The sequence below is a fragment of the Heliangelus exortis genome, chromosome 2, assembly GCF_036169615.1.
Source record: "Heliangelus exortis chromosome 2, bHelExo1.hap1, whole genome shotgun sequence".
Lineage (NCBI taxonomy): Eukaryota > Metazoa > Chordata > Aves > Apodiformes > Trochilidae > Heliangelus > Heliangelus exortis.
In genome coordinates, this window is record NC_092423.1 from 8,541,651 (window position 1) to 8,558,337 (window position 16,687).

The following is a 16,687-nucleotide window of genomic DNA, read 5'->3' on the forward strand; positions in this document are numbered from 1 at the left end:
TAAACTTTAAGCCCCTTGATTTGAGCTGGGAAACATCAACACAAATTGCACATCCATGACTGAGTGCAAAATAATATTTCAGCCTAAGTTGGATGGCCTTGCTCACATAGCAGAGGCAAACAAACTGTATCCTACAGTTATATGTGGGCAGAGATATACATCAGTAAACTGAAAAGCTAATCCACAGTTCCAGGGAAGACTAGAGCAATATCAAAAGTCAGAAATAATTAGCCTGTCATGCAAGAGCACATTGGTATATTATGTATCAGTATCAGCTATCAGAGGTCTTCCTCTGTAAATATTTTCTTTAGCAAATGAGATTTTCAAGCAGAGAAGGGAAAATAAAAAGACTCAAGGCAAAACACTATTAGACAAAACCAATTTTTCTTTGCTTGGATGATAGCAGATTTGTCATTCTCCTTCCTTTTCTAAGTGTATAGATGATCTAACTTGAACAGACAGAGTGGTAGACATTAATTTTCTAACTAAATTCACAAAACATCTTAAAAATAGCCTGCAATGTATTTTTGAATAAAGCATAGGTAAAGTAATCATATAAGGTCTCCTAGATAGTCAAAATCAGCTAGACAGTAAACATTAAAATCATTACAGTTTTCTTTCTTGCACTTCCATGGGAATTACTGAAACAGAGGGAAGCTTTCTGTGCTTTAAGAGGAATGAAGTAAGTGCAACTAGTGGGAAGTGTCCCTGCCCATGCAGGGCTTTGGAAATAGATGATCTTTAAGGTCCTTTCCAATCCAAACCATTCTATGAATCTATGATTTTATGATATAGAAAGTATTGAATGAAAATAGAATGTAATGAGGAAGTAGGTTTCTTGAAACATACAATAGCTTCAAAATGACATTAGAGGTGAGTTCCTGGTTGTAGCATAATATTGCTTCCTTTTTAGGGACAATAAAAATCCCATTTTGTGCTGGGTTATAAAAATAGGTAGTTGTTTTATAATGGTAAAGAAAGAAATATACTAAGAATAAGATGTAAAATAGTAAAACAACAGTGTTTTAAAAGGCATTAGAAAGCAAAATCAGAAGGAATTTAATTCTGTTGTCTATGCAGAAACAATGGAAGCAGCCCCAGCCTGCAGGAGTTTTAATCTAATTCTTCTGATTTTTAGTCTCTTTTATTTATTTCATTACTTTTAATCTCTGGAATAGGAAAAAAAATATATTTAGTGCCCTCTTCTGGAAAACTAGATTGTAAGATGCAGAGCACCTCAATGAAATTCCTGTATTCAGAAGTCTCCTTCTACAAATGTTCTCCTCTTTAGCTGAGTTTCATGCCTAAATCCAAAGAGTGTGTGGCTCTGTGTTTACCCTGAACCAGTGCCTTTTATCTCTTTCACTGCCTGCAGAATTCTGTTTTTATCAGGGTTGTGTTAAAACAAATAATTTATGTTCTTCCTTGGGCAGCTAATGACCCAGATTTGAAAATGGAATCTTCTATTCTCTTTCTTTGTTTTTTGTTTTTTTTTATACTCTGCTCAAAAAAAGCTCTGTCTTGAAAAGGGAAATTAATCAGAAGGCCTTAGTGAGATCTTGAAAAGCGTGAGCCCTCAGGTTTTTATGTGCAAAAGTGGAAGCAATGCTGTTGGTGGTGCTGTGAAGGGTTGTGCAGGAGGCAAGGGACAGGGGATGCTCTGTGCTTCTTCCTGTCCTGCTTCCTCTCTGCCCACTTTCTTACAAGATGTCCACCACCACCACAGTCCCTTTACCCCTTGGAAGATGACCACAGCATCATCAGGATGATAGATAAAGCCCCACTGTCTTGTATGTGTTTTCAGTTAGTTTTTCATTATGTCAGACAATAGGAATGTCATCTCCAGTGAATTAGATCTAAGTGTACATCAAGATATGGCTCAGAGTCTTCTGATCACCTATGGAACTAAAAATCAATCTTTTACTGAACAGAGAGAACAGTTTTGGACCAAGGTCCCTGGCATATACCTGGATGCTTTCATTCTCTTTTCACATCCACTTTGGTGTTCTTAAACTTCTCTTCTCTAATGCTTTTAAAACATCTCATCTTTCTTGGAACAGATTCCTTTTTTGAGTCTTCTCTGAGTGTCCTGAGCCTATGACCATCATTCCAATGGCAGTGCTGATTTCTTTGTACTATTCATCCTCTCAACTGCTACAATAGAAGAAGCAAGTTTGATATGCTAAGAGTAAATTTTAATAGAAAGAACACATATGCTATGGTTCTGTAGTTGCTAGTTTCTGCTGCTAAAGTGAATTATTTAAAAGTGAATAAGCTAATTATATATACAAAGCATTCAGCCCATTTTCATGGCTTCGTTCTCATGTAATTGCTACAAAGCCATGCCATTTGGATTGTACACTTCACAAAAAAAAAAAAAAAAAAAAAAAAGCTTTTAGAATTTTTCCACATCCAGCCTGCCCAGCTCAAGAAATGTTTCATTTAAAGGAAGCATTATCTAATGTTTCATTAAAAGCACTGATTATTAAGCATTGATTTCTAATGCTGTCCTCAGCCCTCAGACTTCTAACTCCAAAGTCAATGAAGGTGAGTGTTAGTCCAGTGAATGGAGATGTGAACAGTGTAAATTCTGCATCTGCAATAGCTACTCTGGGCTGCCTCTACAATCAGTGTCCTCCACGGTGTAAATCTGAGCCTAAAATAGACAGCAAAGACTGTTGGAGGAATCATACCCCAAACAAGCTTTTGGCAGTACTGTCTGGGAAGAGAGTGTTGCTTCATGAGGTCGCAGGTGCAAAAAGGGCATATGCTTGTAAAGAATTACTAGAGAGGTCGATGGCAAGGACATCCCTTTAGGCACATGATTACAATGAGGGTGGCTCCAAGCTGCAAACTGCAAGGTTCTGGGAAAAAATTCTGGAGACAGAATATTTGTCTATAAATAAGGTAACTCTGGTTTTATTTCTGAATCAGCTTTGGACTGCTGGTCCAAGCCAGGAAAGTGAACTGGATGGACTTGGAGTCTGACCCAAATTGGATATTATACTGACCATAGGTATTACAAGAGAAAGGCAGCTGAATAATGCAAAGTTCTTTATTTATCTTGTACTTATATTCTTTAGATATAATATACATTAGAATGGCAACATTAATTTTGTACTGGATAATTTAATTCTCATTTCCAGGTTTCATGAACGGGGCCATAAAACAGGGAAGTGCAGTGCTTGGAGAATTTCCATCCAGTCTTACACTGCGCCTGCTGCAGAGTGGGAAGGGAACCAGGGAGTTTATGCCATGTGCCACGAATACCAATAAAAGTTTAAAGATCAACACCAAAAATGAGCTCAGTATTCATAACCCTCACTCATAATTCTTTATAACTTGATTGGAGATTCTTCCCAGTAATCTGAACAACACCAAGTGCTCAACGGCTGGTGCAAAAATCCTACCGAGTGTTTTGTAGCTGCCATTTTATTTACCAGTTAAAAATGGGACAGTCGTCCTTTAAGCCAGTGATTGCAAGTGTTTGCTGGTGCTGCTGGTGCCAGTGGAGCACTGTGAGGGACAGGTGGCTTGGGAGCAAAAGGAGCCTTTTGTAATTGCTTGGCAGGGACGAGCTGCGTTGGAGTGCAGCAGCAGTTGGCAGATTGGATTAACGCTCCTCTAGGGGTGAGATCTGGCACATGAGCTGTATGTTAATACCTGGAGTCTAAGTTGATTCTGGAGCTGCATTTGTAACAAAAAGAGCATCCACTTTACCACCACCATGTCACAAAATCATAAATCCTCAAGCCGGCCTTAAAATTCCCTTTCGGCACCGTCAGCAGTATAAACCTCTCAGAAGTGTAATTTGGAAACAAATCTTTTAATAAAGAATTATTATCATGAAACAACTGAGATGGATAGTCAGTTTGTGGAATGTGAAGTAACAGCATTATCTCAGAACACTGCAGTCCATTTATAACCACAGAGGGTCTTGCCACCACATTTTATTTATGGTTATTTTGCAAACTAGAAACGACACTGTTTGCAAGGGAGGAACTCCTTGGCTTTGCTGGTTCAGAGACCTCTGGTTTGCTGGCTGGAAAATCAGCTTTTGATCCCAGCACTCCCTCTGTATGTTTGTGGGAGGGATTTACATGACCATAGATCATGACCCTATCACAAACCACTTGAGCTTGAGTTACAAATTCTTTTAAAATGTGGGTCCCCATGGCATGAATGTGCTGTCCCTCCCTGGTGTCATCTTGATGTGGGATTGTTGCTGCTTTGTGGAAACCTCTCCATTTTGGGTGACCAGGCATTCACAGAACTGCATGACTGGAAAGCTGTTCTGATTGTCCCCTAAGTATCAAAGACAAAATTATAGAAAAAGGCTCCTTCAGGCTCACATTGCAATGATTTAAATTTCAGTCCCAGAGATTAAATTGTTAAAAGATTTGAAAAACAAATCTACACAAAGATTTCTCATAATGATCCACTACCTCTTGTGTTCTTCCACTGTCCATCCCATAGACATAGCATTTTAGCCCCTTCATCCAAATCTATTGCTAAAATTTCTTCCTAGTTCTGGGGATACCCAATTGCTGATCCTTGGTTTCCTACAACATTGGGTAGCAGTAGAGCAGATTCTTATTCACACTGGTGTGACTGGGACGAGGCTCTGACCCATTTGGTCTTTCTGAGACACTGAGCACTTCTTGTATCATTTCTCCAGACACAGTTATGCTGCTGGGTCAGGATCCTTCCCCCTGGTTTTGAATTCAAATGCTTTCCTTGCATAACTCAGCTGTAATATTTGCATTCTCTAGGTATGCACCTTGCTCCCAAATGTTAAATTAGTTCTTCTGGAATACATAGCAACTGATTGAGTGTTGATTAATCCAGAGATTCCTTATCACCTTTCCTTTTTAAGCCTATATCCCCCTTCTCTGCCTTTTCCTGAGCTCCCCAGTGTCCTGCAGTGGCTCAGCACTCTCAGCATCCACTTTCTGGCTGTGACCACACCACAAATGTGGCTGATCAGCTGAATAGGGTGCAGTGGGTAAGAGCATCCCAAATCAGATGTCTGATAACAGCTGTGGGTTATGTGGCTGCCAGCTGAAGCAATGCACAGGAAATGCTCCTTGATTGCATTTCATTATGGTTTTCCTAATTTATTGGAGGCACAAAGAGAAATGGGCAGTGGTCCTTGGAGGGCTGTAGGAACAGGGCACATGGTGTGAGACTGCTTTATGGGTACATTATTTGGGAAGTGATGAAGTATAAAGGGGTAATTCAATGCAGAGACAAAAGAGAATTTGCTGTCTCAGAAGAAAACAAACTAGGTCGGTATCACATTGAATTTTTAAGGTGAGAATGCTAGAAAGGCCTCAGATTATATGGCTGTATTGATTTCTTTGATTTTTGCAAGCAATCAAGCTTCACTGAGCATATGGTACAAAATACCAGGATGGATATTGGTGTGGGTTTTTTTTTTATTACTTTGAAACAAGAGGAACAGAGAGCATGTGGTTTTTCAGAGAATTTAGTACCAGGCTGGTTACTATTGAGTGCCTATTAGCAATAAAATGGTGGTAGTACTTTGCTAAAGTAGTTGGGCTGAGGAGAATACTGCTGACCAGTCTGTCTCTTCTGAGAGAAAAAAAAAGAAAAAATGCAAAGAGTTACAACTAGTGTCTCAGTCAGAGTTAACACCTTGTACACTAAATCACAAATGCATGGGAGAATGAAGCTCAGAAACTGAACAGAACATCATCAAGAAGTTGGTGGTCAGTTACAGAAATAAATTTTTTTATCCCTTTGGAGGGCCAGGGAAAAGAATTTTTTCTAAACAGAACAAAAGGGTGCAAGTTATTCATCAATTTTCAGGTCATACAGCCCCAACTGTATCATAACTGATTTTGATGAAGGCAAATTATATTGACTCATTAATTGAAAATTTAGTCTTTGATGTTGACTTTTATCAAAAATACAGAAAACTTTGCAACGGGTACAGAGACCTGCTTTAATTCTCCACAGAATGCCATAAAGAATTATGACACTGAGGTTTTTTAATCACAAGGTTTTTTCCACTGGAAGATTCATTCACAAGGTATCATAAGGAAACACAACCCCTGGCTAATGTTTGCTTGTGGTTTTCCTTCTGACCTTGTTTTTTCCTTCCCTTTCATGGATTGTTGGGTAAGAGGGTACCAAATAGATGAGCTGTTTGCCAATGCAGAGCAGCACCCTTCCTGCATCATACTGTTTTCTCTTTTCCTCTCTTAATTTGTCAACTTCAGAGCCTGGTTAAACATTGCAGATATTAAAGGCCAAATGACAAATCATCTTTTCCTGCATGTTTTGCATCACAGCATGAGTTACCATTTAAAGGTGCCAGGACCATTTTGGAAGGTGGAGCATGTAATTATGTCAAATTTTGGGGATTTTTCAGTCAGTTTGACATTCATATGTGCATTTGGGAATTCATCTGCTCATATCATAAGTAGGAAAATGGACTATATAATCTAACATAAAGCATATGTCCTTTTAGAGGCTCTCCATAGGAAACCCTTTTAATGGATCTGGAAGTTCCTATTCCACCAGCCACTTCTGCTCTATTTTTACTATCTTACTATGGAGTATAAAAGGGAATAGATTATAAAGATAATTTGGGTCTATTAAGAATCCTGAGGGGATATATTATTTGGAGATGTACCTTGTTGTTACAGAGTGAAAAGTGACTCCTTTTACCCAAGTAACTACTGAATGCTTTATGATTACTTACATTAAAATATATCCTAAAATATTTTCATACTTTACCAGCTGTTGTGCAGTTTAATTTCTGATGGCTATTTAGAGTCTTAATTTTTATTTGGCATAGTGGGATGAATTTTTTGATGAAATCTGTGATACCTGAAAAAGAAGAGGGACACTAAATACTATAAATCCTTTATTAAGGCTTGCAAACTGCTTTATAACACAGCTTGCCCTTCTACTCTGCCCAATAGCTGTTCCCTTTCAAAGTCTAAGTTTTATGGGAGTTTTCTAGATAATTCTTCAATCTGAATAGCACCACTGCATGAAGGACCAGGTGGCTCTATGGAGTCATTTCAAAAATGGTTGCAAAGGGTGTTTTATTGCTATGTTTATCAAGTAAAGCAAGTCATGAGATCACAGTAGGCAGTCCATCTGTGTTTAATCTCACATCCACAAACTTTTTAATATGTTGAGTGATAAGATCCTAAATTATCTGTTTTGGTAGAACGGCCTGTTGGAAGATGAGAGCATTGGGCTGATTTGGAGACTCTTCTCAGGGCTTTTCTCCCCTCTTTGCTTATAAAACTTCTTGAAATGAAGTCTGCATGTGCTTCTTTTTTGTATTGACTCAGGTTCTTGTCATGCCTCTGGGTAAATGCTGCTTGCTGCTGGTGCTACCTTGCTGTCAGTCCACAAAATGTGACAGAAAATGGAACAGAAGATGGAGGTGTAAACTGAACTCTTTCTTCTGATGCTGGTGATAAATCCTCAGCAGATAGAGTAAATCTTTTATACCAGCCAAAATATGTTGAAAACACGTTTTGAAGTTTTACAGTCTTCATATAAAAGTTCCCTAATTTCCATCTAAAAACTTTTCCTACTCCTTTGTGAGTGGCATGGGCAGTGCCAAATAGAAAGTAATGGTGTTCATTTCAAACTTTTAGCAAAAAGTCACTGAAAGCGAGGGCTCTATGTGTCCAGTTTGTGCCTGTGTGACAAACCAGTGAAGTCAGATGTAGAGGGTTAACCAGGGCCCTGCTTGACTTTTTGGATGTGTGTCAAGTATTCGTGCTTCAGGGCAAGAACCAGAGCTATGGATCCTAATTTAAAGTATATGAACAGTCACAATGAACGAATGACTGCAAATTTATTCTGTTCTTAATTAACATACAGTTTCTGTCCCTGCTGGACTAGGGCCTGTGTCCTTGGAAATTAAGCAAGTGATTTCAACAAGATGTTACTCTACCATTCACACCACATTTTTCTCTGCAGTGATGTGGGACAGAAATTGCTTCTTCCTTTTTGTTTCTGTAGCTGCTAGGAACCACAGTTGTTATTTTGGAATGTGGTGTCAGGGAAGAGGTAGCTTATTCCTAGCTTGCAGGGAATTCACTTGTGTTTCTTGACCTTCCCTGATATTAATAAACCAGAGACTCACCTTGCTGGAGGACTCTTTATGTATTCTAATTATTAAAAGGAGATATGATTTTGGGATGTCACCTGATGATGTCCTTGTAATGAGAACATCACAGAGGAAGAAGAAAATCACGTCAACCTGGCATAAGTGTCTGCATTTTGTAGGAGGAAATCCAGTGCTTTTGCTTCTATGTTCTGATGGTAGCTTTTTTACGGGGGGTTCATAAGGATTTAGTGTTTGGATTCAGATTGCAACAGAGAAGTTCTAATATCTACTGGAGGATGTGCCTTGAGATTTTCTTCGTCTCTACTGATCCTCCCAAAGTTGTAAGCCTGTTACAGATGCCTGCATCTACTCAGGCTTGGCCTTGAGAGTGCCAGGCAGTATGATGCTAGTGATATTCTTAGGATGGCCTCAGCAGAGGTTGTCAGCACCACTCAGGACATCTCATGGTTTCTTGGCATAAGTGAAAAAAAAACGTAATTGTGGAAAACCAGAGATACTTAGCAAGAAGAATTTTGAAAAAACAAACCTGATTATTAAGTATTCAGTAAGTTCCTCCTTTGTCCTCTGGGACAAGATGCTTTCGAGAGCTTCTGGAGAGCAAGTGGCTTAAAGATTTAAGTAGATGTCAAACAAAATTATTTTTAGGAGACTATTTCTATCCTAACAGGATAGAAATATAAAGTGAGGGCCTGTATAAATGTATATAAAGTAATTCATACTTGACCTTTCACACTAGTGCCCTGACTCTTGGGTTGCTCAGCATTGCTCATCTGGGGCAAACACACATCACTGTTAGGGACTGTGGTGTCACCAGCAGAAAATCACCAACTCTTAAATTGCTGACCTTGGCTTTGGTGTTGTTATTTACTACTTAGAAAGTAAGTAATAAATTCTCCCCTCTGAGATGCCCTGCCTTGCAAGCTGACAAGCTTCTCCCCAAGGCCCAAAAGAGTGCAAATTGATATGAAGGTGCAACTTAGCAGGTCAAACAAAGGTGAGGTCAGCTTCATGCCCTGGGTCAATGAGGTTTCATTTGCTGACTGACAGGGGGCTTCCAACCCACTGTGAGATCACCCAGCATCACTCCTGGTTTTATTTATGTGGGAATAAAGCACAAAAATATTCATTATATCCCTGTTGTGTCTAGTTATAATGATGGAGAATGTCTCCAGCTGACCAAGGTGTCCTCATTAATGATTGTTCTATATTTAGCCCTTGCAGAGATCATGTGCCCCCAGTTTAATCAAAGACCTGGTAGCCATAGCAACGACACAGAGCATCTGGATGTATACGATTTGCTAAACACTGTAATAAAGTGCAAGATGAAAAGAACACACAGCAGTGTTAGGTGAATTAATGTATTGTGCTTTTCTAGTAGAATTCTGAAGCTTTTATAAGAGCTCCCTAGCCATAAATTCTAGATTGTTTTTGGAAAAAAAAGCACCCTATGAACTCAGGTGACAGTTACTAATCTCTTTTTTGTTTTGTTTTGTTTCTTAATTTCATTTTGCAGGTGTATCAGCATTCATATACGGCATATTATGTCCTCAGCAAAATACCTCATGGGTAAGCAATTTTTCAATGTCTTCATTTTAAACCTTAGCTATTAAAAATTCTGCAGAATAATGTGTATCATGACAAATGGTTTCCTCTGACAGCCCATTGCAGTGGTCTGGCATTCAGCTGCAGCATCCACTGAGCCGTACATTGTACAAAATACCATATAATATACAAAGAGAAGACTGACTACATGAATTTCATATTCCAGTTTTCAAGTTTTTGGATAGAATATAGACATGTTGGTGTCTGGCTGAGAGCCACTGCTTACCAGAGAACTCTTAGAGAATCTGTTGAGGGGTGTTTTGCCCCTCAAATTTGGTCAGAATTCAGGTATCCACCCTTCAGTTGTGGGGCAGATTTTCTTGATAGGCTCTCTCTAGCATCCTACAGGAAGACAGAGTGTCCCAGGATGCTGCTTAGGTACATGCACTCACAGTTATACTGAAGCTATGAGCCTTCAGGTTTAAAGAAATTTCAGAGTGTGGGGCCAGTGGACAGTGGACACAAACAAGAATGGCCCACAGCCTTTACAGAACATGAAAGCACATTGCTTTATCTGAAGCACATACCATGAAAAGTTAGGTATATTCACAAATAATAAATTCCATCACAGAATGCCTCTTCATTTAAGTGCCCCCCAATTAACTGAAGCTCTTGTTTAATAAGTTAAACCTGTTAAGCCACTAGTTAAACACTGAGGCTTGTGTTTAACAGGCATCAGTAACCCTTTGATTTGTCACAGGTTCTTAAATCCCACTCCACTTTGTGGTACTGCAGGTTACTGGAGGCTCCAACTCCACCCTGCAGCTCATCTCATCTGTCTTGTTTCTCTAGGGTTTAGTCCATAGTTTCTATCTGCTTCTCCTTAAAAGAGAAATTTTTTCAAATATACTTTTGGGACTGGACCAACTGGTCAGGAATGGGACAATAAGACACATGTAAGGATACAATGAGACATGATGTCTCAGAGTGACATTTCCATAGCACCCATGGAAATTCATCAGTTGCATACCAAAATTCTTCAAATCATAGAAAAAAAGCTAAAATCCAGGAAGCTTATGCTAAGTTATGTTTAAAGTATCATATTGGAAATAACTGCAGGAATGGGAAAAAGGGACAATAAAGTTTATCTCTGCCATTTCTGTAGAACATTGCACATAGCTCTGGTTATAAACCGTATAACTGAAGTATTTTCTGTGCTTCTTCACTAGGTTGTGATTTCTATACATTATCTCTAAATAGGTAGTAAGTAGATGGTTTGGATCCTTGCAACAGGTGGCAAATCCTGCAAAGTTTAAAAGCCTAGTCAGCCTAGTTTGTAGACAGGGTGATCAGAGGGTCACCAGATCATTCAGGCTGGAAAGGCTCTTCCTAGGTCCAGCCTCCTCCTCGAAGCAGGTTACTCAGAGCTTTATGCAGATTTTGAAAACCTGTAGGGGTGGGGACAGCACAGCCTTACTGGGCAACCCATCCCACTGCCTGACTGTCCCCACATGGAGAAAGTTTCTCCTTGTATCCAGTCTGAATCTCCCCTTCCAGTGTATAGTCCCTCTGACTTGCCCATACCAATTTATTCAATTAATTACCATGCATCTTTGAAAAATGTTAGGCAGGTCCTAAGGTCCTGTTAATTTCTGCATCCATGGACCAGGTGCCTGCCCCTGCCTTGCCATCCCTGGGTGCTTGGCATTTCCTACTTTTTTGTGTAGGGAGCAGTAGCTCCCACTAGGACAGTGTGAGGTGGATCAGCAGCTTCCCCCTCAGCAGTCCTCAGGGGACTTCCCAGCCTAACACAGGAATGATGTTTTCAGGGCAAAAGAAGTCAGACATTGCAATACTGACATTTTTGAGGCCTGTGCCCTCTTTCCAATCCAGTTTCTTTGGTATAGTAACCGGTGGGTTTAACAATGGAGAAGTACAAAGTCACTGGCAAGGTGTAAACACATCCCTCAGCAGTTTTTCCCATTCAAATCCTGGTTACATTTAGGTGTTCCTCAAGGACTTGTATTGGCACACTTGTTCACATTAAAAAAAAAAAACAAACAAAAAAACCCCACCAAACCAACCAACCAAAAAGAAAAAAAAAAACCACAGGAGAAAGTAATAAATAAATCAAACAAAAGCTGACATAGCTTTCAAATAACTTTCTTTGGCTTCAGCCTAATAACACAGAAACAATGCTTTATACAAAAGATATCTATATCAGATATCTTGTGTTCTGCTTTTCTTTTTCCTTTGTTTCATTGATGGTTTTGGGTCAGTTTCATTGGGGTTTTTTTGTGTTGATTTGGCTTTGTATGTGTGTGGGGTTTTTCTGCTTTGTTATTTGGGTTTTTTTGTTTGCTTGGTTTTTTGTTTTTTTTTTGTTTGTTTGTTTGAGTAATTGACTGGATTTATTTCATTTTTGAGAACTCCCATCTTTCTGGCAATGTATCTGAAATGAGCTTGTGGGCTGAAAGAGTGTTGAGCAACAGGATGAACACACAGCATGAGCACAGTAGCTTTGTATCTGCAGTAATTGAGCACAGTTCTACTCCAGACAAAAAAAAAAAAAAAAAAAGTAGAAAAAAGTATCATGCATTGTGTCTGCTAGAACTGTTAAAAATTAACAGTACAGTGTTCCAGGCAGTTTACTACTACTGCATGGTCTTTCTTCCTGCTTGAGAGCCACCTTCTTGTCCCCCCAGCTTCACATGCATTGCACACTCAGCTGTGTTGCTCTTTGCTTTCCACGTTTGGCTGAGCAGCAGTGCAGGCACTTGAGGGGCTGGAAGTGTTGGAGGAGAAGTATCCAGTGTAAGAGGAAGATTTGGAAAGTGAGAAGGTGCCAGAAGGCACTCTGGTGTGTCAGGCAGTGATGTCCCTGCAGCATGATGTAGTGATGGATCAGGAGAGAGGAGGGTTGGAAGGATTGCTGCATTTCTTGTTGGTAGAGGTACAGTTTGCAAAGGGGTTTAGGTGGTAGCTCCTTATTAAGGCATTGCAATCATAGAATCATAGAATCATCTGGGTTGGAAGGGACCTCAGAGATCATCAAGTCCAACCCTTGATCCACTACTGCTGCAGTTCCCAGCCCATGGCACTGAGTGCCACATCCAGTCTCTTTTTAAATATCTCCAGGGACAGAGAATCCACCCCTTCCCTGGGCAGCCCATTCCAGTGTCTGATCACCCTCTCAGTAAAGAAATTCTTTCTAATGTCCAACCTAAGCCTCCCCTGGCACAACTTGAGACCTCTTGTGCCCTCTTGTCTTGCTGAGAGTTGCCTGGGAAAAGTGACCAACCCCAACCTGGCTCCAACCTCCTTTCAGGGAGTTGTAGAGATATGGCTCAGGGACAATTGCATTAATCTCTCAGGTGATTGTTGGACATATGTGTGGTGGAAAGGGGTCACATTTCCATTTCCCTGGAACATGGTTATTTATGGTTCATCTGAAGTTCTGCATATATCTTCATGGGAAGAGAGAGGAAAGGTGTAACAGGTCAGCATGATGAAACAGGTGATGAAATACATCAACTGCAAGTAGAGCCTCTGTTGGCTGATCAGATAAAAATTTCTTCTTCACATATATTTAACACAGGAATAGTGATCTGCTGGATGAATGTGGATGAAGATTGTGGAGGGCAGGATCAAGCACCCTGACACAAGGATTAATTCAGTTTGCCTCTTCAGGTCCTTTGGTGATGACAAAATTTGCAACCCACAGGCAGCATCCTTGCTCCCCACCTGGCAATAACATGAGCAGCAGAAGCTTTTGGGACTGAGCAACTTGCCACTTCTAGAAACTTTCATGCATTAGGCATCTTCTGCAAGTAGGCACCAGCTATACATCTTCAGGTGTGCCAGCAGTGCCTGGACATACCTCCAAATCTCAGCAAAGGCAATGACAGCTGTGAACAAACTCACTCTCCTCCACAGTCGACACTCTCTCCTGGAAACAGGCTGTGACTCTCTGACTTTCCCTGGGCTCTCTCTACCCTGTTCCTCTTCCTCAGCTCTGATCTGTCTCATCAGGAAAGCCAGACAGTGTAGGCTTTGTACCCACTCATGCCCTTGCTATACCCCTGCTGAGGCTAACTAATAGGGAAGCCAATTAATCTAATCCATGACATCACTTTTTTAATAAGATGACATTAATCTGCCAGCATATCTTGCTTTTTAAAGGGAAATTTCTAATTAATTTTTGCTGTGTTCTGCAGGCTCCCCAGATTCAGTGGGTGATTGAAGTCAAAAGGGGCTGGTATGAGAGTTTTCTGGATTTCATCCCGAGGTCTCCACAGGTCTGACAAGCCAGTTCAGGCATGTCCTTGGCACAGAGGTTCACAAATGATATTTTAAACAGGGTGCAGGACTGCAGTTTTTTTCATGAGGCCTTCTGTGGAAGTAAACTCCCCACATAAATAGTGGCAGCACAATTTGCCTCTCTGTAGGACAGCTAATATATGCCAAGACATAGACTCAAAGGATCTTACTTAAAAAGGGAAATGAGCATGAGATAGAAGAAAGAGTAAATATCCCTGCAGAGATACTCACTGCACAGATTTAAGTTCTCCTTTTTACTTATTTCAGCAATCCCACAGCTTCCTGGTAAAGTCAGGGTAGAAACCCCTATTGCTTTTACATTTACCATCTGGTTTTCGTGGCCCATGATTTTCAGTTTCACAGGGGGAGCCACCTAAGATCCAAAGTTCTCATTTTCCTCGACCGATGTGTAGGGAGATTATGTTCAGTTCAGCTTTCCTGCACCTTACCCATTTTTCTCCCAGTGTTCACCCAAAAAAGAGCTGCTGGCTCCGGGTGCCATCTAGTGGAACCAGACTCTGCACTGGCTGCTTGTGGTCCCTGGTACAAACCCCTCCATCCCATCCCATCTGCTCTCCTCTGAATGCTGCTGCTTTTCAGATGCATCTCACAGCTCTCTGCATTATCAATATTTTTGCACAGCTCCTCTCATAACACCACAGTTGCACTTGCAGCATTGCTATGGCCAGATAGCTGTAGCTTATAGGTACTGTGGTAGCATCTGCTGCTGGGAAGCACTAGGACACAAATACCACATAGACTGACGTCCTATTGTTATTTTTTCTAACTCTGGGAAATTAAAATTTAGCAATGCAATGTAGGAACAACTTGCTTATGAAATCCAGCCACCAAAACCTGTTTTATCCTGTTATGGGTTTTAATATTGTTGCTCTTACTAAGATATGGATGATCATAGTCATTCACCTTCTTTGCTGAAACAGGGAAAAAGCTTTGGGCAATGTTTTCATGGTCATTCCATGACTGACCAGTGTTCCCCTGACCCCACTGCAGGATTTTCCTTACCAGTGGTACAGCCATTTCATACCAGTGCATGATACTGGACCACTGGTTTCATCTGGCATTGCTAATTTTGGATTGGTACCCAATGGGGGGGTACTCCTGTTTTTAACTTTCTGCTGCAGCCAGAAAGAAGAAATTTTACTTTTTTTTACTTTTTTTCTTTTTTTTTTTTTTTTCTTTTTTTTTTCTTTTTTTTTTTTTTTCTTTTTTTTTTTTTTTTTTTTTTGCATACATTTCCTCAGGACTCCCAGTGCTCATCCAGTTCTGCATGAATCTTTTCCCTCTGAGCCCAGCTAAGTGTCAGGGACTGATGCTGAACTCTCTCCTGAGCTCCCAGCAGGAGCTTCCAAATGTTCTTACAGGTATCAGGGAAAAAATCAGCAGTTATTCCCCCCTCTCCTTGATTCTGTGTATGGGAAGGACAGAATTATACACTGTTACTCCTCTCCAGAATCCATATTTCTTTTCCAATTTATATGGTGTAGTCAGAGGAACATGGTAAGCAGATGATGAGGGTCTGTAAAAGGCTCCATGTATCCCCCACACTGGGCTCCCAGTAACTTCACCAGAAATCCCCTGAGAGGAGGGACCTCAAGGTGTGCATTGGAGCTCCATGGAAGTGATAACAGGAGGAAGAACTGAGCCTGGGCTTCACTGTGAGTAAATTTTCCAAGTGATGTCTGTAGATCTCTCTGCAGAACTCTCACTGATGTTCCTGTGTCCTTCTTTTGTACAAGCTACTGGCAGGAAAGAGGTTAAAGTTAATTAAAGAAAACATAATCAGATTTATATGTAACTTATTGTGTAATATTTTGAAAGACAACACTGTTTTCCTTGCACATGCTCCCATTTTCATGTTTACAGCAAAAGGAAATGTGTTTCATTATTTAAAATCATGGTTAAAAGGCTTCAGGGAATTGGCTCTGCTGCAGACATCTGCCCATTTGACCAAAACTATTCTGTTTGATTTTGTTCTGGCATGTTATGCCCCTTCTCTGTAGCACAAAAGAATCTTCCCATACCTCAGTGTCCCCATTTGCAAAGCAAGGACAGAAATATTTCTTACACCACAGAAGTTACATGTGATAATTACTGTAGAAAGTGCTGAACAGTTCCACACTTTAACATTTATAAACCTGTTCTAGAGCCCACATTTCATTTTGGGAGGAAAAAGTGCTGTAATTAGTAGAGTCTGTTTTCAGCTATTTGGATTTTACTTAGAGGAGTGGAATATTTTACCTCAACAATGATATAGAGAGATTGAAATAAACCTCTATAAAAACTGTGTGAAACTAAATAGCGATGTGAAATTTGATTAATAAGTAGAAAAGAAATATATTCTGCTGTTTGTGAAGAATCTGCTATTGTTATTTCTCTCTTCTCCCTCTTTGCCAATTATTCCATACCTTTTATGGTCTTTTTGAGATAGTTTATGTGATTAATTCAGACACCTCTGCTGACTATTGTGGTGTCTCTAATGCCAGACCATAAATAAAACCAACCCCATTATGTGTTTTTGACTCTATTTTGACAACAGATAATTGGCCCTTGGAATAATTAACTTTGTAGCTTGATTGTGGGGCTTGACCCAAAATTCTTTGAAGTGGATAGGAATCTTTCAGTTGAGTTTACAGGCATTTGGCTCAAGCCCTGGTGGAGCTGCTGGGCTTTTATCTTTTT

At 40.1% G+C, this 16,687-nt stretch overlaps 1 protein-coding gene across 1 annotated transcript in view; it reads left to right on the plus strand.

The window, feature by feature from the left end:
• The window catches only part of DPP6 (dipeptidyl peptidase like 6), a 393,798-nt gene that overhangs the window by 269,332 nt on the left and 107,779 nt on the right, over positions 1-16,687 (plus strand). The window contains 1 exon segment of the mRNA XM_071734726.1: positions 9,639-9,691. Within this exon segment, the coding sequence (XP_071590827.1) occupies positions 9,639-9,691 (53 nt within the window).